The sequence below is a fragment of the Herpailurus yagouaroundi genome, unplaced genomic scaffold (genome assembly GCF_014898765.1).
Source record: "Herpailurus yagouaroundi ecotype Mexico unplaced genomic scaffold, PumYag 140, whole genome shotgun sequence".
NCBI lineage: Eukaryota > Metazoa > Chordata > Mammalia > Carnivora > Felidae > Herpailurus > Herpailurus yagouaroundi.
Genome location: NW_024412395.1, coordinates 45,293,196 through 45,313,523, shown reverse-complemented (window position 1 = coordinate 45,313,523; position 20,328 = coordinate 45,293,196). Strand labels below are relative to the sequence as shown.

Here is a 20,328-nt window from a genome sequence, read left to right as displayed (position 1 = left end):
TGGTGTTGGCGGCCCAGGGGAGAGTGCGGGTGAGGTCCCGGCTCCCCGGGCCAGATCTTGTCCTACGCGCGGAGTCGGGGCCGGGTGGGGAAGGGTGGACCCGCCGCAGCTGTCGGGAGAGCCGGGAGCGGGCAGGGAGGGGCCCGCGGGCGCCAGAGCCGCGCAGCCGGGTCCCGGGCCCTCCCAGGCTGGCTGGGGCGCGCAAGGGCCGGCCGGTCACGCGTGGGAAAGAAAGGCCCCTTCCCCCCCCCGCCCCCGCCTGCCAGCCCACCCCCACCCCCACCCCCGGGCACCGCTCCCCTTTCCCCAGCTTGGGCCGCCCGGGTCCGCGGGCAGGGAGAGCTCCGGGTCCCCGCGCGCGTAATCATGACCTCGGGGCCCCCTCCGGGCCGCGTGAGCGCGTCGGCGAGGCTGGGCGGCCGCCGCGGCCCCGGCCGTGTAACATGACCCGAGCGGCTGGCCGGCCAGCGCGGCGCGGCCATTGAGCCCTCCCTGCCCATGAATCTCTGGCGCGTCTCTCGCTCGCTCGCCCGCTCGCCTCCCGCCTCCCTTTCTCCCCCTCCAGCTCCGCGGGCTCCGTGCGCCTCTCCCTCTCCCTCCCGGTCCTCCCGCTGCCCGTCTCTCTCCACTGCCCGCCTCTCGCCACTGCCTCCCGTCTCCTCTCCCTCTCGGCAGCCTCCGTCTCTTTCTCCCTCTCTCCTTTGAAAACTGATCTTTGGCTCTTAGTGTGAAAGTGATTTGAATTTGGCTCGGCGGCGCTCTGCGCCTGCGCCCAGCCTCTGGCATGCTGGCTCCTTCCAAGCAGCTGTTTTGGGTTTGAAATTCCAACATGGCAGAGGCTGCAGTCCGTCTTCCCTTCAAAAACTTGGAATGATTTCAAATCATAGGCACCTTCACTTAACCCTAGCCTCCATTCATCAGCAAACACATCGGATCGATGCTACGCTAACCTATCGGGTTTTTGCTCCGCGCGTTCAGGTAAGAGGAGCTTCGTAGTTTTCCACCATCGGCTTAAATTTTGTTTTTGTTTTTGTTTGTTTTATTTTTTTAAGAATATAAATACATGCAAGACCCCTAATAAAAAGAGATCTCCGAGTTGTGCCGTGAGCATTAAATTTGATTTGCACTCGCTTCTATTCTGTACGCCAACCTGCTGTCTAATTTCTCTGTACAAAGTAGCCCTGAAACATTATAATGCATATTTTTGCTGCTTAATCATTGTAACAATAGTATTGGATTAAGAGTTCGCGATAGCAAGAATCTCGTTTTCCGCTATATTGGGCTTACTTATTACTATCTTTTTACTTCAAAAAAAAAAAAAATAAGAAAGCGGAGCCATAGGGTGGGGCTAGACTTTCTTCGGGAACTAACTTCTAAGTAAATAAGAAGTGTAAATAAGAATCTTGCTCACACAAAAAGTTGAGGTTAAATTACAGTCTCGTGGCTGGGGGAACGTGAGAATGTCAGAAGATCGGTTGCAGAAAAATGTAAGCACATCATCTTGGAGGGGGTACAGCGTGGTGGGCGTATTGTTGGCAAGGAACGGGAGAGAAAGATGTATAATTTAATGGTATATACAATCCACTGATCCTATTACCGTCCTCCCCGGAGCTCTTGTTAGTTTCAATGGGAGTGAGTGAAATTGACATGGACTTGCATTCCTGGTCATGTGCTTTTTTTCCTTTCTTTCTTCTCCTGTGATCTGAGATCCCCTTTTTGTTGATGTTGCTTTCCCCCTTAATTATATGCATGTAGGTTAAATGAATACCTGACGAAAGGGCCCACGTTTCAAGGCAGTGACATTTGATAGCTGAGAGGAAAAGTGGCTTTAATGAAAAGCAACCTTTGGAATTCCTGCTTGTGAGAAATCCAATTCAGCTTTTTGTGCTGCCAGCAAGAAATGATCAGTAGCACCAGTGTTTATGGTACGTCAGTTTTGGAATTTACTTCCTTTGCATCTAAATAGGAAAGACAAATTAAATAGCATGATAAAAACCGTTGAAGACGCTCCTTGGGAAGCAGATGCTTATCATGTGTAATTCCTCTAATATATAATATATATATATATGCATATTTTAATCTGTCAAAATGCTTGTTTGCTTTTGCTATCACTTGTTTATATATCAGTTTTGATCAATAGATTACTGGAGTCCACTTTTACCGGTTTTAACAGTAATCTCAAAGTTACGTGTTACTAGTAATACACTATATAACCGCTGAAGTCAAATGGTATGTAAATTAGTTAAACTCAGTGTGGGTTTTTTTGGGGGAGGAGGCTGGGTGGAGAGGGGAGAGGGCTGGAGTGTGGGGAAAGAGTGCTTACTAATGAAAGTATATATGTATGTATGTATGTATATATATATATGTATATATACACAAACACACACAGAGCTGGATGAAAATTTTTTTTCTCAACCTATTAATGCAATTTGACTATCTGCTCTCTGGATGATTACACTTTGTGGAGTAATCAGTTCTTCTGAGTGGTTTTTTTGGGTGAGTGAGTGAAGGGGTATCTTTTACATAAAAATAAAAAGTATGTATTTTTTGATTGCTTTAAGTCCTTAATGCCTGAAACAGTATTAGTTTCTTTTTCCTTGCCATTCACTTGTCTGCCTGTCAGCGCTTTTTACTTTTAACCTGTGACAGAATTAAATAATCAAGCACTGAAATTGACTTTGTTTGAAATCGCTCTTTCCTCTTTCTTCACAAAAAAAAAAAGAAAGAAAGAAAGAAAGAAAGAAAAGACAAAAAAAGAAAGAAAGGTCAGATAAATGGAGTGAGAGGGGGTTTTCAATAGCTCTTGTGACTGTGCTGTGGGTACACTTTGTGATATTCAATTAAGACGAATAGAGAACAACAACAGCAGAAAGATGTTAGAAGTATTTTGCATAGCCACAGGATATGTCCACTTTACACTGGGTTGGTTTTTGTTGTTGTTTGTGTGTGTGTGTGTGTTTTCTTTTTCTTTTTTCTTCTCTTTTCTTTTTTGTTTTTTTTTTTTTGGTTACATTTATCCCATCACCATGCATTCACCCTGCAAAGACAGAGAAGGAAAGGGAGAATATGAAAGAAAGAAATAGCAGTGGGGCTAAGCTGCCAGGGGTCTATAATGTGGCCGTGGTTACTGCTCTCTCATAACACAAATGTGAATGCAAGGAAAGGCACTGCAAGACCGTTGCGCGACATGCACTTCTGGTTGGACTCTGGTGACTATTGAGCTAAACACACACTGCTCTCACACTATAGAAAGGATTTGAATTTTGCATTTGGAACTTGTTGACTTTGAAGCGATCAATAAGAAGACTGTTTATTTTAGATGCACATAATTTGCCCTGAGAAATGTTTTAAGGAGGAGAGAGCACAGCTTTTTTTCCCCCGGAGCTGTTGGAGCGAATGGGATTGCCAGATGGGCGATTTCCCTCTGTGATGTTAAAGCTGTAATATATATTCAGAGCAGATTGGGCTGCTGCCTGTGATGAGGAGGATATTACATTTATAAATTTTAAATCGGAGCTCGGACAATGTGCTGAAAGCAGAAATTGGATGGTTTGACTGTTCACCGTATTGATACTTAAAGGTGATTTCTGGGTAGTAGTAATAATAATCATTGCAGTAATATGTAAAAAACACGTTGGGGTAGGCAATCATGTAATTCACGACATTTAACAGCAGATTTAAGTGTGTAAATTGCCCCCCTCCCCTGTCCCTGCTTACTATTAAATAATAGTCACATCATTTATTTCTCTGCGTTTAAATGCACGCTGTGCAAATGATGGTCGTGCAGGAGCCTTATCACATACCAGAATTCTGAGGAGGAAAAGTTTATATCTCTCTATCTCTGTGTCTGCCTATAAAGTAGATCCTTGTGTATATGTATAAAGTGCATTAGTGGTTCCTATTTTGTAATTCTGTTACTCTGATTATTTTTGGATTTTGTTGGTCTCCAGTGTGTGGCCTAAAGGAACCAGAGCTCCAAACCTAAAAGGCTGGGAAGGGGCAAGTGCTCACACTTTGCCAGCTCTGCTGTTGCAAATTAAAAGTGTGTTGTGGTCAGGAAATGAAAGCTACAATGTCTCTTTTGAACAAGTCGTTTATCAAGAGAAACATCTATCAGGGACTGCCTTGTCACGTTGATTCTCTAAAAGTTAGGTCCGAGGTGGAAGCTGCTTTGATGTTTTTGATCCTAAATTTAATACAACTGCAAAAAAAGCAAGGATATTATGACCAGAATAGATTAAAAAAAAAAAAAAGATTCCTGGAACCAACAAGATCTGTTTGTTAGTACTGTACTATGTGTGAAGTTTTCTTGGACATGAGAGTTGAAAGGGTGAAGGGGAAAGCCTAGCCTTCATAAACTGATAGTTGTTACATGTTTATAGCTGGCTTCTTGGTCCACAGGGAGGGTTTGAAAACAGATTGTTTTAAAGGGGAAATTATTCGGAGAGGGGGTTTTGCAACAATATGCAGAGAATCGGAGTTGTCATTCATTCAAATTTTAGACTTGCCCTCTTCCTTTCATCTTCTCTTTTCGTCCTTTATTGCTGTTTCCTATCATCATTATATGGGTGACATATCCGCTTTTCTTTGGGAAAGAAAGATTTTTTTTTCTATAAAAACCATTTCCCAAAACGTGCTTGCTCACATCATCTTTATTGTTTATTAGTTGTGCATGTTGGTGGTTATCAGTGTAAACTGCATGGACTCACTCAAGTCTTTTGGAATTTCAGCCTAAATATAGAGGTAGGTAACACATCAACCAGGCCATGTATTCTTGAGTACTGAATATGTTGCATGCATTATTCAGATTTTGAAAGGTACTGTTAAGAAAATGACCAATTAAATTTTTATTTATTTTTTTATTTTATTATTATTATTTTATTATTATTTTTGTTTTATTTTTGTGAAAGCAGTTAAACGCAGCCTGCTTCATTGTGGGAGGCAAAGATAGGAGAGAAGTTTTCCTTCCTTGAAATAGTTTTTGGATACTTGTCTTACACTGCTGTGGGCCACTTGGCTTTTCATTTGGATCTATCAAAAACTAGGCTGAGAGACCTCGAAGAGTGTGGTGGGAGTTTGGGGAAGTGTAATACTTGCTAATTAATCATGTCCGAAATGAAAGAATCATAGCAGGGTAATAAAGTCTCATTGTTGTTTTCCTGGAAGAGGGTAAGACTTCTGTTTGGAAGCTGTGTTTGTGAGTTGACTTGCTTTTTCTCTTCTCCTAAAAAGATAGTTTATAGAGTCTCTTTGGAATTGTTTCAGGAACCATTTTTTTTTTCTTTTTTTGAAAACAGAATATTTTTCTTTCTCCTGACCGTACAGAATCAGTGATATTCTTAAAATCATCTCTGGTACCTTCTGAGTGAAAACAGAGATTTTTTTTTTTTTTTTCCCTTTGGTGGAAGACTCCAGTGACTGAGGGTCCAGTAACTGGTTTTTGGGTTTTTTTCCCCCTATAAATAGAAAACCTCTTTGTTGTTTTTATTCATGTCAGGCAGGAAATTTGAAAACCTTTTTGTAGGCAGTTACTTCTGATATACATACAAGAGAGCAGATATTTTATTAATTCCTTATAGATAGTATAAGAGTATGACCAGAGGGGAGGAAAGTAGTGGCTCCAGGATTTGGTAGAGACTATCTGTATTATAACTTGACATTTCTAAGACAGTTTAAAGTATTTGCCACCTGAAAAGACATAGAAGTGTTATCATTATAGGCAAATTCTTTTTTTCCCTGAGATTTGGTGGTTAGCTTTTGGATTTTAGTATTTTGTTCAGTTTATGCATGGGGACAGATCCTGAAAGTTTATGGGCCTGCAACATTTTTTGGAATTTTCATCTCAAGGTGAAGACGGCTATGCTAATGACTCCCTATTTTTGTCTGTGAGTGTTTAGATGCCTTGAATGATTGCCTAATTAAGTAATCAGTTTTAATGGACTGAAATCAGCAGAATTGCTAGGTATATTTGAAACAATTGCAGGCTTTTATGTCTTGTATTTTACAGTTTGTTCTCAGAACCTTGGTTAATAGAAATGTTTGCTGTTTTGCCTTTGATCAATATGTTCTCGAGTACAAATATCTTATACTACTTTTATAAAGTACATTTATTGTTGTAGAGCAAATAAATGTAATTATCAGGAATTTAAATTGATTTATAAATTTTTGATTGGGAGAAATTGTTCTCTAGACATTTGTATGAAATATTGACTTACGTTACTGATCGATAAGACTTGATTAATCAGCATATCTGCTTTTTTATCTTGAGTCATTGATAAGACAGAATAAACAAATGGCATAGGAAGCAAGGCAATTTTTTTTTTTTTCTTCAGTTCAAAAAACCTTAATTTAATCGTCTGTTTCTTTGGGGGTATTTCGGGGCTAATGTTCCATTAAAATCAGTTCAACTTAGAAATTATTTAGGGGTACTACTTGGAAGACTGCAAGTCCAAAAATTATTCTGTCTTCAATTAGCTCTCTCTCTGTGTCTCTTTCTCTTTCTATCTTTCTCTTTTTCTCTCTCTCACACACACTATAGCTAAATTTTTATCCCTATGAAAAATGAAACTTTTTTTTTTTGAAAAACAAAATAAATGCTTCTTTGGCAAGTGCTTTTCATGGCTAGATTTTATAATTTTCCTCCTTTTTTTTCCTCACCTTGAATTTTTATCATTAGCTTGTTTACTTATGGTAGAAATTTCAAGCATCGGTGCTTTGATGTGATTGCTGATTACTGATCTTTTGGTATTTTTGACGTTATCATTCAAATGGCAATTTTACTTGAAAGATGCTTGTTGCAAGAAATGCAGATAGCAGAAATAAGAGGTAGGCAAGAATATGGTAAAAATAAATTGTCCTGCTAAGTTTGAGGCAAATCAAAGCAGGTGGGTCTGCTGTCTCCTTAGGGCAGCACCACAGATGCCTGCTCCGGAGCCCTGTCTCAGCACAGCACATGCGTACCATACCTGTTGATGAGGGTCTTGGCTAAGAGACTGAGGCGGCAGAAAAGCTAGGTGATCAGAAACCATCCAAACAGGAGCTATCGTATGGCACTTTCTGTTAATAATATTTACATATTTTATGCAACAAATCTGTTTGTTGTCTTCTTACTTGAATATTGACACTTTGCTTAACATTGCATATGGTAGGCTGTTGTTTCAGGGTATATTGGAAGCAGTACATTCAAAGGAGAATTTCAATTAAGATGTATTTATGTTAACTATGTGTACAAATGGGTATGTTTGCTTATATTTGGGCCACTGTGACTTTCACAAAGCATTTATAGTGTTAACTCTTCCTATCATTTTCGAAACTGATACGTGTTGAAAGTAGTATGCATGCGTGGTTTATTCTATGGAGGCCCAAGGTTAAAGTGTTTTCACCCTGCAGCCCAGCTTACGTATTTATATTTTTAGGTTGAGAAATCTTTGTTAGAAAGTATTTTTGTATGATATTGGGAAATTTGCTGCTTATTGGAATTTTGTTCTCATTTTCAGTCAAGAGTAGCTTGGGGTATTAAAAGTTATTAGTGATGGTATATAGCTTACAAAGAATATTTTCTTAGTGCAGAATGCAGAATGTGAAATACCTAGAAAATGTTTTCTTCATATCGAAAACACCTTTACTTAGTTCCTTTCTTACGAGCTTTGACTTCTGCTGGTAATGTATGGATTTACTCCATGGCACTGGCTGATATATTGCTGACAAGAGAACAGAAACTCCATTTTCTTCACCCGCCAAAAAAAGAAAAGAAAAAAATCTCTCTCTTTCTCCCCAGATTCAAGTAATGTTTGCCGTATGTCAATTGGATGCTTTTTAAGCCACTGACAATTGATTCAGCGCCATATTCATATGACCATAAACTCATCTGAGAATAAATGACCTCCACTTTCATGCTTTGGCTCATAAGGAGGTATCATTCGTGGAAACAGTAACATTCAAAATACAAATTTTAAAGTAGTGTAATGTGAAGCCATGGGTTTCCAGATGTAATTGTAAACTTTTTGCTATTCTTTGGATGTATCTTTACCATCAACATGCATTGTCACCTTCACCTAGGGCTGGCTACATAATTTCTGGGGCTTGGTACAAAAATACGACGTGGGGGGCCTTGTTCAAAACCTGTTAAACACGTGAGACAGAAGCAGCAGAGTATTATGCCAAGTGCGGGGCCCTTCTGTGTGGGATGCCGTGAGCCTACACAGGTTGCAGCCCACGAACTTTCATTGAGGGCCTGCTTTCTGGAAGTCACTGGGTTTGCTACTTAGACACTGACTATCCCACAATTATTCCATGTGCCTCTACCTAAAGAAGCACTGATGATTACTTAGTAAGAGAATCAGTGGTAAATGGACCATTGGGTATCTTCTGCTCTTTCTATATCTGAGTTGGTGACAGAAATAGTTGCCTTTATCTCATGTTGCCCCTTGCCTGATATGTGCTCCATATATCTATCCCATAACCTTTTGTGCAAATATTCTTAAAAGGAGCCCTGTGTTTTGGCGTTGTTTGCGTATAGGTGCGTACTTAAATTTCTATTCCCAGGCTCAGAATGGTTGGGTGGGAAGATTTTGGTAGGAAGATTTGTAGCAAGAGCCTGGGAGTTTCTCTGTTGCCAAGTCCCACCACTAACCCACCTAGGTTTCAAGCACAAGTAAAATCAGTATTTCTAGCGTCGAATCCTAAATTATCTAAATATACCGAAAATCCTGACCAGTGAGAAATAAAAGCACGGCTCAGTAAGTGCCATTCAGACAAAAGGGGCAAATGCAAAAATAATTACCTTGTTATAACAGTAGCAGCATTGATATTTTGACATTAGGAAGTAGCATCGTAGCTATATAAACACGTGGTGACAGCTGTGTTAAAGATGCAAAGTAACTTCCATGCAGTAGCATCAACCTTGTGGTGTGTTATATTCGAATTGTGAACTTGGTTTCTGACCCCGGAATGAAATTACCCCCTTTTCCTTGAATAATAGAGTCACTAGGTAGGACCGCTTTCTCCTTTGATTTGAGCCCTCTGTGTGGAGGGGTGGACAGGACGTTTACATTGTCACTTCCCAAGATGCTTCTCAATGAGATCAAGCTCCATATTGAGATACCTAAAACTAAATTGTGAAGTCAAGCGGCTTTTTTTTTCAAATCAAAACTGAGATCCGATGGAATGTCCAGCAAGTAATGGATCTGAGTGCACTTCAAGCTCCACCATTTATTTTCAAAAGGTATTTCTCACATCAGATGACTCTGCCAGGAAAGGAAATATCAAAGACCTCGGAAAAGTAACTATTCTTTTTTTTTTTTTTTGTAATCCAAGACTGGGGGGCCGGTGGGGGGCTTTAAAGACATTTCTGAGGAAGAAAAAAAAAATGGAACTTATTTTGGATGCTTTGTTAGACTTTGTGGAGAGAAGTACTACATATAAGACCCTCTAAGAAGAAAAATCTTTGTCCTGTGTAATCGCAAGCCATTGCTCTCTCGGCAGATATGTACTTCAATGAAAGGAGGCTTGAAAATAACTATTACAACAGTGTCCCATTTAATTATAAATTCACCATGCAGTTTAGAATTTCTTTTTGCATTAAAGGCATTATAAACTTGTCGTATTTTGATAGTTGGTTAGCCAGGATGCATGTTGTGCTGTGTTCTGTAACCTACCTACAAAATCTGTAGTGTGATTTAAATCGGAACCTGTCTTTTCCCGCCTTACTCCTATCCTTTACTGTATTATATTTTCGCAATAAATGTCTGGCCTTAAAAAAGGATTAAACCAGGAATCTGGGTAAATGTGTGGCAATATAGTGCATTGTTATGCCCCAAGTAACTGTTTTATTTCCCTTTTATTCACTTCTCTCCCCTTTCTGTTTCAAATTGAAGTTAAGATTGTAAACTCTTTCTCTTAGATCATATACCTGAGTGATGCTAAATTATAAATCTTAATTAGGTATGATTCACTGATTTTAATCTTACAAGATAATTATTCTGAATAGGATAAAAGGTTCCCTTCAGATTGAAGGCATTTTCATTACAAACCCCATTTAAGATCAAACAAAGACCATTAAATAAACAGAATACTCTTATTCGTGTAAGCCTAAGAGTTACTATTTTTGAGTTTAAGTATATGAATGAAGAAATAAAGGTATGGACAGGGCAGTTTTAGTGTTTGCAAACTTTAAGTGCTTTTGATGAATTTTACTGCTAGGAATTACATGGATCGAAAGGAATCTTTTAGATAAAAATTACAGTTTTGATTATCTAAATGGAATATGCTCTTGAGCATGTGCATAGATACATCTCTTTGTGACGGTATCGATGTCAGGGACACTTTTGGTATTTCTTTATGAGTAATTAGGTTAACGGGGTTAGTTAGAAAATGTATCCTTTCCTGGAAATGAAAAACTGCATTCAAGCAAAGGTAAAAGAGTAGAACATATTCATGACTTTAAGTACTTAAAAAGATATTTTATGAGTCATTTGGAAGAGTAATACCCAATATGTAACTTGTTAAGAATAATAGCCATTTTTACTCTTTAAAGCATATCTATATTAAAACTGACTTTCTGTTCATGAGTTGCAAATCTGGAGTCAATTTTAGGCCCAATTTACAAAAGATGTGGGTCTAATCCCCTGCCTGGATCATGGTATCCTACGCCAAGAGCGTAGGTGCGAAATTCTTCTTTAAAGAGAGGTTTTCATTTGCATTATTCAGAAGATTTAGCAACATTTTTGAGGGGAATACTGATGTGACCCAAATGGAGACATTGGGACCCTGAATGACCTATATCTTTGTCTGATGAACTGGAAACAAACAAAAAAAAATATATCACCACCTTTGGAATTTTATACTGCTACATGAATAAGTACTTATTCTTTCTATGGAAAGATTTTAAGTGTACTAAGAGTAAGGGCTCCCTAATTGGAAAAAAATATGCTTCATGTAATTATATGAATACCAGTCAACTAGTCACCGATACGAATTTACTTACGATGGGTATGATGGTTGCACTAAAGAATCTTACTCAGAGTGGATGTTGAGACTGAGCTAGTGTCTCTCGAGAAAAAGAAAAATTCTCTACATATGCAGAATCCCTTTTGGGATTTTTTTTTTTAACATGAGCATGAAATCTTAATCAGCAACATTTAAGCAGTTAAAGTATTAGGGAAAAAATTCTAATTTGGAAGTTCTTTATCATGCTTTGTTCTTTGATTAAGTCCTTAATGAATTCATACAATTTGTTAATGGTTGTTTTGCTTGTTTGTTCTATTTTTGTGTTGTTTTATTTTGTCTTAAGATCAAAGTAAAACGACCGTGACGGGAAACTATTTTGTACTGTTTGTCTTGAAAAATATCTAGTGACAACACTACGACATGTAGTATAGATTCGCTTATAATGATGGGCAAAAATCCACAATTTTACCCCAATATAATTCTGTTGTTCTGAAACCTACCTTACGAAAATGCCACCATTCCTAAGCATATGGTAGGTATTGCTGATGTATCCTTGTAATGCACATGTGTACCTAAATACATATATAAATATATATATATATATATATTTTTTTGTATTTAACTGTAATTTCTAACCGCCGACTCTGCAGGTGTCCTTGTGCTTGGGGCCAGGGAGAGCAAGGTTGTCCACCTATCTTGATGTTTGTGAACTTGCCCGGAACCTTGCTGCCTCCTCCATGCTCTTGCTGCTGGGCTCCAGTTTGACCCATATCTGTGGACTGTTTTGAGGAGCTGGGTTTTTGTTTTGGTTTGTTTTTGTTTTTGTTTTCTGGTATTTGTCTGTAGGGCTGGTTATTATTTGATCATCTGGAAAATCAGATTTCACTGGAGCTACTAGAATGTGATATTTACACCATGAGGAGGTCGTTTGAATTAATTAAGAGGCCGTTGAGCCGTGTGGTGGGAGGAAGTAAAGTAGCATTTTTTGGCATGGACATAAGGTGAAAGACAACTTGCAGGAATGGGGAAGTGGCTAAAGGGAAGTAAATGGGGGACGCTGTGGGAGGAGAGCTGAGGGTTAGGACTGTCTTCATGTGACTGTCGTTGAAAACAACACTGGCAATTAAAAACTCAAATCCTAACATCATTATGTGAGAAAACCGATCGATTATTAGGAATTAGTGACTAGTGCAGGTTAAATAGCATGCAGAGCTCCGATCTAAACAAATTATATTCCCCTTTTCAAAATGACACATTCTGCATCAAATCTTGAATATGTGGTACTTGTGATCATACAAATTAAAAGAACTATTCCTCTTCTTTTCTCCTCATAGTTTGCAAAAGGGTAAGAAATTATACATGCCTTTAAGGGTGATTCATATTACTCTGAGACTCGTTCTCTTCCGTCAACATACTCATTTGGTTAGGCTGCAAGGGACTACCAAAGAAGATCCCCTGAGGGTTGAAGTATATCTTTTTTCTGGCTTCTGTTGGAAAATAATGCATTTATTGCTATCACAGGTGTTCAAATCATTAAAGTAGATGTATGACTTGATTTGATCTGAGCAAAGTTGAATGATAAGTTTTGTATCTACCCTGTGCTATGCTAGCCATAGTTCCATGACCAAAAACAAACCAAACAAACAGACCTGCCACGGCCTTACCTCAGACCAGTTAAATGGAAGTTCAGGAGGTGCCAAATTTCTTTTAAACTCTCCCAATGAATCTGATGTAAAGTTGAGATTGAGAACCTCTTGTCTAAACCAAAAATTCGTTCATATCATGAGATCCTAACCTTTTCGCTGCTTAAAAAGATCATTATTCCTGTTGGAAGACAGAAAATCAGAGCTAATCTATTCAGAATTGAATGTACTAACGATATGTACTGAGATGGTTCACTCTTTGGCTAAAGTTCAACAACGATCTACGGAGAATCTAAGGAACGTTGCCACCATGCTATTAAGAGTACCTCAGGAAAGTGACAGTGGTGAAAAGAAGCACCAGCAGAAGCCAAGAGTCTATCCTATTTGTAACCCTGGGTAAGTCACTCAACCTCTCTGAGCCTCCCTTTGCTTTTTCATAAGAGGAGAGTTGATCCAATGACTATCAAGATTTTCTCCAGTTCTATAGATTCCATGATGGATTGGTCATGGACTAGTAAACTTGGAACCTTGCTAGTGGGCATTGGCCAGTGAAAAAAGATTTTTTTTTTTTTTGTTTCTCTTTAAGAAACTACAGAAAGTGTCTTGGAAATAATGTAGGAAGCTCAAGGACCATTTATCACTCTGTTAAGCCCTTCAGGGGGGGATGGTAACCATTCATTAAATATGCTTACTAATTGGTTGCGAGCAAATGTGTCAGCAGTTCTACTATCTTGAGAGTTGATGAGTATTAGTTAGCCAATGCTTTTTCCCTGCAAGAGATATAAATAGACTGACAAGCAGATTAATTTAAGCAGTAGTGGAGTTAGGGACTTCAAATCCTTTTTAAAATGTGTATAAATATACAGAACACTCTGAAATTTGGATCAGACTGGAAGCAATTTCATCTTTCCTGCGCTTTATCTCTAACTTGTCCATATTCATCTTCTTTTTACTCCCTGGAAAGCTCTTTTCCACCTGTTGAAGTCCTGTGAGGACTTTGGTATCTAACTCAAATGTTGCATCGTCTATGAAAACTTTCTTGAGCCACCCTAAGCAGGATGCATTTCAATATCTACTTGATATTCCCTAAGCACTGTTAAAAAAAAAAATCTCCTTTCAATCAGTTGCCATCATCTCTCCTGTACCGTAGATTGCTAGGCATTTGTGTTTCCCATTTATGAAACTGTAAGCTTCTTGTGAGCAAAGCACAGCTAATTCATTTTTTTATTTTTAATCTTCTCAACATTCCTGTATGGTGCAAGACCTATATTATGTGTTCAATAAATGTTTGGTGAATTGAATTGATAAAAGCATAAGAGACTGTCGCTTGGTTAATCTTTTATTAATCTTCCTTTAAAAATTGGAAAATACTTTTTAAAATATTTAAAGAACAGATATATTAAAATTGTGTATTTCATTTAAAAAGTGAAATTTCCGTATTCTTCGTGTAATTTAATTACCAAAGAAAGACTTTATAACCCTGAAAAATAGTTTTATAATCATATACCTAAATAGGAGCTTGCCATCACTTATTCTATTTTCATATATCTGGAGAGGAGAGTATTTAAACTACTTTATAAAAATAGAATATTCTAACGCTATCTTTAAAAATCTTACAGAACAAAAATCCATAGCCTATTTTGATTACGAAGTAGTAACAAATGGCTTCAAATCACTATGCCCTACATATTTTTTTTTCCTTGTGTGTTTGCAGTCAGAAAAAAACTGAGGCTTCAGAATCATAAAATGCTAGACCAGGAGACTTCCGAATCATCCTCTTGCCAAAATAGGGTTGACTGACAGTTGGTTATTCATCCTTTGGTTGAACATAGGAAATCAGACCTCCTAAGGCATTTCTTTCTGTTTTGTCCTCTCTCTGATAAATAATCAGTGTGTAAATATGTGCCCCAACACTCAAACGAGATTTCGTTGGGACTATGATGGTACTGAGGGTGATAAGATGTGAGATGCAAGCTAGTTGATCTATAGTCGACATGAGAAGTTGCATTGACCTTGTGAATGTCTTTGGTTAACGTTTTATTTAATTGACATATTTTTGTTTTATATTTAGTGTTTGACACTATTACTTTATTTTGTACTAAATGCTGGATAATAAGCAATTTATCTAGGGTTGCACCCAATGACCCTATCCTCTAGTGGTTTCTCTGCATTGCCCGTCAGATTTGTGTGCTTATGAAGGGTCAGTTTCTTTCTCAAAGCTGTCATTAATGTTCTAACAAATAGCATGACTGAATTTTCCAAGGGAAGTTCGATTTGATCAAATCGTTGAACTTGTAATGAGTTAGTCGACAGTATTTTACGAGATTTCTATTTTATATTTGTGTATCGGAACCTAAAGATGGATGTACCAGGGAAAAGCACTTGTTCACCTTTGTCAAGGAAATCAGGAAAAAAAAAAAAAAAGACAACAAAGGGTCTCTTGTCATTCTTTTAAAAACACAGTTTTACTAAGGAAACCTGTAACCTTTACTGAAAGCTCACTAGTTTTCTTTTAATTTGGGCCCTTCAGATCTGAAAAGTTCTAGATGTTATCTTACCACTTCATATTGAAATCTAGGTTGATCTCATACACTCGGTAGAGAAGAAAGTATCTGCCGTGCTGATTGTTCAACCTGGATTATTACAAAGACATGCCATTAAGTGCGCTACAGTGGACGGATGTTGCTTGGTTAATTGCATGAAAACACTCCATCTTCAGCAGAGAGCTTCACTAGTACAGAGGATAGGACATTGGAGAACAATAAAGATTTTGAAACAATTTGAAAAGTAGCAGAAGCATTTTTGCGGTTGGACAAAAACAGTCTGCTTAGTTCCTTTGTTAAATCAGCTCTTCTGGTGTTCTGGAAACCATTCAAGAAGCTAAGCGAGTGAAAACTGCTTAAATATATAAGTTAAAATCCATGAGATTGAGAGTAACAACTACGAACTGAAAATCCGTGTATGATGGTGGCTTGCCAAAAACTAGACTAACCCAAGGGAAGATTTAAAAGTCATAGCTTAAAATTCTACCTGGTTTATCATCAGGAAGTTGGGAGAGTTGATTTTAAACTAACTACATAAAAATAACGTTCAGGTCCTTCATGCATACAATATCAGCCTTTTTTCCTTTAGTCCTCCCAGAGAAAAGTTGGGTGATTCCCCAGAGAGAGCAGTGATATAAGTCGGTAGCCACAGAATAGGAGCCATGGTTAAAAGTCAGTGATCAATAGTCTGGTTTTTTTTGTTTGTTTGTTTGTTTTTGTGTGTGTTTGTTTGTTTTTTGGCCCTCATAAGCCTAGTTGAAAGTTGTCAGTAACAGAATTTTTTATTAGGCCTAGATGTGGCAGTTCTTGACGAATACGGAGCTAAATTTGTCCTCTTGCCTTAAAATCTAAAAATGAAACATAGACTTATTTCAAGTGAATACAACTTCGGTTGTGTGAGTGTGTGTGAGCGTGTGTGTGCGTGTGTGTGTTTTTATTCAGCAGAGCAACTATGAAACATGACAGAATTTCCAGCTCTCTCATTCTGAGTGCCCAGTTGGTAGCCCCATAAGCGCCTAAGTGAGCTGATTTAAATCTCACTCCAGATTCTTAACTAAGTGGCCCAGGTCTTTCAGGGAGGTGATACTTCCTTGTCCCTTGGGGGATAGGTTTGGCCTGATAGTTAGTTGAAGATTCAGTAAACAAGCTTTATGAGACATTAGTTAAAACTGAAATGCAAATGGGTCGTGAGGTCGAGTTTACCCGAAAATGGTTTGAATATATTTGTCACATATGCATGAAGATCATTTTTTAAATGGGTTATTTTTATTAGTATAAACACCACAAATAAGCCACTTAAAATTTGCGTTCCTGCCAGGATCCTTTCCTTTGAGTGACTGACCACGCCTTCTTTCAGCCCAGTCTTTGTCCAGGCTTTGGTTTAGTCATGCACATGTCCTTGAAGAAATGTAGCATCTTTCACAAGATTTTTGTGCAAGTGAAATCAGATACCAGTTTTTATTGCAGAACCCAGCCTCCAAATGTTTCTCTTTAAAGACATTTTTAATAGAAACAGTAAGGTATAAATCATTTAAGCAATTACCTGGACATTGTAGAAATGGGGCTTGGCTTGTTCTGTAGCCCCAGATGTTTCCAGATTCCAGTAATAACCTGGTCCAGATATTTACAGCTTAATTTTCTGTGCATGTGCACTTGTCCACAAATGGCTCCTATTTCCCATTTTCTGTTGGACAACTGGGCCACTTAGAGGGAAAGAAAGTGATTTCAGCTTGGGCGATGACAAACATTAATGGTTATAATAAGTTGCTTCTAGAAACTTTGATCACTTAAAAAAAATGGAAAGGCTAAATCTTAGAGGATTTTATACTAAGAAATAAAATAAATTATTCAAATGGCATTTTCCTTTATGGATGGGGATGGGGTGAATAACCTCCCCTCATTCCTCAAAATTATATTTAGCTTTGATATACTATGTGATAAAAGTGATTTTTTTTTTTAATGCGTCTTCTGGCACTGGTTGGGTTATCACGCAGGCTGCTAGTTTTCCTTGCATTACCATTCCACAGTTTTTCTTGTTCTTACTATAAACTAAACAAATGGAAAATAATGATTGGTAACCATCTGCTGTGCAGAAATTTCACATAGAGCAGTTAACTCTATTTTATAAAACAAGACCAAATGAGTGGATTATACTGTTGCCAGTAAATAGCAACATTCAGTAGAGCTTCCTTTGGACAAAGCAGGAGCATAGGGAGCCAGCATTTCATTATGGGAAGTCAGTTGTTTGGGCTGTGGGGCTGGATGTGCCCAGGCATTTATGTGTGTGCTTGTGTGTGCATCAGTGTGTGTACTGCATATATGAGGGGAATGGGTGTTTCCTCTCTACCTGTTCCTTGCCCTCATAATTCCAGTCAAGTAACTCGGAGTATTGTGGATGCAAATAAATCAATCTGATCACATCATCGTAGCTCCTTTTATTTGCTTAAAAAACAAAGTCAAAATACGTAAAACCATTAGAATAGAGATTTGTCAAGGTACAGAGGCTTCAGATCAAAATCATGGTTTCCAAAGCTGTGCAAATTATGGCTAGTGGCTAGCCAAGTTAGCTTTAAATCATTCTCTTGTCTTGTCTGAAGAATACCTTGCCTGGAAATCAGATTGAGTATATGTCCAAAAGATATTGATAGGCAATGATTATTCATATAGTTGCTACTGAAGTATGGATGTTGTATTGAGGGAAGACATATACGAGAATAGACAGAAGTAAGTGGTTACAAAGAATTTATTCAGATGGACCAGGTAAGGCCTGATTTTATAGTTGTCCATATAATCAATCAATCACTCTGTCTCCCGCCCCCCCCCCCCCCCCGTCCTTTCTCTAAAACTGGCTAATATATCAGTATACATAGATACTCAAAACACACACATTCTCTCTTTCACTTATTTGATACTGAGATTTTGCCATAGAGCAAGAAAAGTTGTTTAAAATGGGCAGTATATTGAGTTCAAAGGACCCATACAGTTCATAAATTCTCTGATGTCTACTGGATTTTTCATCAGGGAGACTTCCAATAAAAATGATCTATTTTAGAAATAATATTGTTTAGTAGGTTGAAATGTGGTGTAATAAAATTAGACCTTCAGTCTTCTAAAGTTACTACTTAGATGGCACCCTTGGGATGGTAAAATGGCTGTATAAGCAGATGAATCAGACAGTTCCACTGATGGGTACATTTGTCAGTCTCTGTTACAGATATAATATATTCTTATATCTGTAATCCTGACACTGTTACATCCAAATGAAATCAACATGAGGTTGTCATCTTTAAGCAAATATGTTAAGTGTTGTCTTTTGTGCTTTGGATTTGAAAGAAAGGGGCCCAGGGGAGGCAGCATCATGCAAATGGAACAAATCCCATTTCTTCTGAGCTGTGCTGTTTTTTCCCTCCATGGCAGCTGGCTGTGTTATCTTTGTGTGTTTCTCTGAGTGCTGACAATTCTTTCAGTGATCTAAGTTAGGGCACATTAGAAAGTGGAAGCAGCTGTCTGTCGCTATACTGAGAGACGTGTTTGCTCTACTGCAAAGATGAAGGACCGTGAATCCTTGACACACTCCCCCCCCCCTCCCCCCTGTACTTTCCAACATGATCAACATTCAGACGCACAGATTGTCTGCTTGGACAGTTTTTTGTTCTGACTGACAGCATCTGGCATAGACAAATTTAAAAATACATAGCATGCCATGCTTGGAATTGGAACATCCCTTCTTTATTAATCTTCTCATTTAAACCATTCATTTACATTTCAAGAAAGGTTACAGCTTGATATGGTTGAAACGTTGATTTTTAAATGAATAACCTTCTAATGAAATGTCTTGAATGAGTACCAAGCAGCTAGTGTTCATTAAAAATTACACCCGATTAACACGGCCTTGAAAGCCTGAGAGGAAAGGGATTTCTTATTGTTTTAATCCACAGTGCTATCCAGTGTTTACCTTTCTGGCACAAAGCGAGTACAAATGATGCCTGTACTCGCAACACTTCTGATATTGAACACAACTATGATATCACCCTTAAGCCGACAAAACCCTTGGCCTTGTTTAATCAGCTTTCTTTCCCTCTGAAAACCCCCAGAGGTGTGAAAAATTTTTCTAAACATCACCAAAATGTACCTCTTTCAGTCCCTCTAGGTCTCTGTGTCCCACCCCTCCCCCACCCCCCAAATACTATGTCTCGGTGCCCAAATCCGAAAAAAAGAAAAGCTTATATGTTTTCAGACAGAAAAGTGTGCAGAAAACGCTTTTCGATTAAACATTCCCTCCGACCCCAGGATGGTGGATATACATTTATTTATTTGTCGGCATGACTTTAGTAATAAAACATAACAGTGCAAAAATTGCTCTCTTTCTCTGCGTCACATCACCCTTGCACACACTCACATTTCTTATCCATTTTCAATTTCACAGCCAACCTCAGCAACATGCTTGTCTAGCATTTATGTAAAAATAATATGAAAATTGGCCATATCAGTCCATCTGTGGACTTCGAGTCCAGGGCTGGGGGGCGGGAGGGGGGAAGAAGAATCCTCCTTCTATCACACATTTCAGACTTTTCCTCTCACCGCACGTTTCAGCTAGGACTACCCAACTGCAGGTGTGGCCACAGTAGTTCTGGGGGTGTGTGGAGGGGGGATGCAGAATTGTAACTGAGAAAAGCTGTTCGAGTGCCAGGTAGCAAATATGTAAAGCAAGCGTGCTGGTTAACTTGGAAAAAGAGGCTTCAGAGGGAGGTTCAATTAACAGAGGTAGGCGGAAGAGGTGATGTATTTCTTCAGCACGTGTAAGAGGTCATTTGCTTTAGGATACATTTTGACGAATTTCACAGAGAAGTAGATGCTGAAATAAAAATGAAGACAGATTACAGCTTCATATCAAAGGCACTTTTACATTCTTGAAGATGAGAGGGGAAAATGGCACATTTTAATCCCACGGGTTGTATAGTATTTTTAAATGTTGCTAATTTGTGTTTTGTGAACTTGTTTCATTTAAACTGTTCATTTAAACAAAATAAATCTTGGAAACTAACATTATCTTTGGATCTGGAATCGGCTTCTCCCTCTACCCCATAACCCAGATTCAGGCTGTAGAAGTTTAGGGTAGACACTGTTTGGTGGCTGTTTTTCCTTCCTTCCTTCCTTCCTTCCTTCCTTCCTTCCTTCCTTCCTTCCTTCCTTCC

General features: G+C 38.6%; 1 protein-coding gene across 2 annotated transcripts in view; it reads left to right on the top strand.

The window, feature by feature from the left end:
• The first annotated feature begins 346 nt into the window (after nucleotides 1-346).
• Nucleotides 347-20,328, top strand: part of FIGN (fidgetin, microtubule severing factor) — a 133,679-nt gene continuing 113,697 nt past the window's right edge. The window contains exons 1-2 of one of the 2 annotated variants that reach the window (XM_040475212.1): nucleotides 347-978; nucleotides 1,756-1,925. In XM_040475212.1, coding sequence (XP_040331146.1) covers nucleotides 1,901-1,925 — 25 coding nt within the window. In that variant the 5' untranslated portion in view covers nucleotides 347-978; nucleotides 1,756-1,900. The remainder of the gene's footprint in view (nucleotides 979-1,755; nucleotides 1,926-20,328) is intronic. The other variant, XM_040475213.1, reaches the window with a different exon arrangement.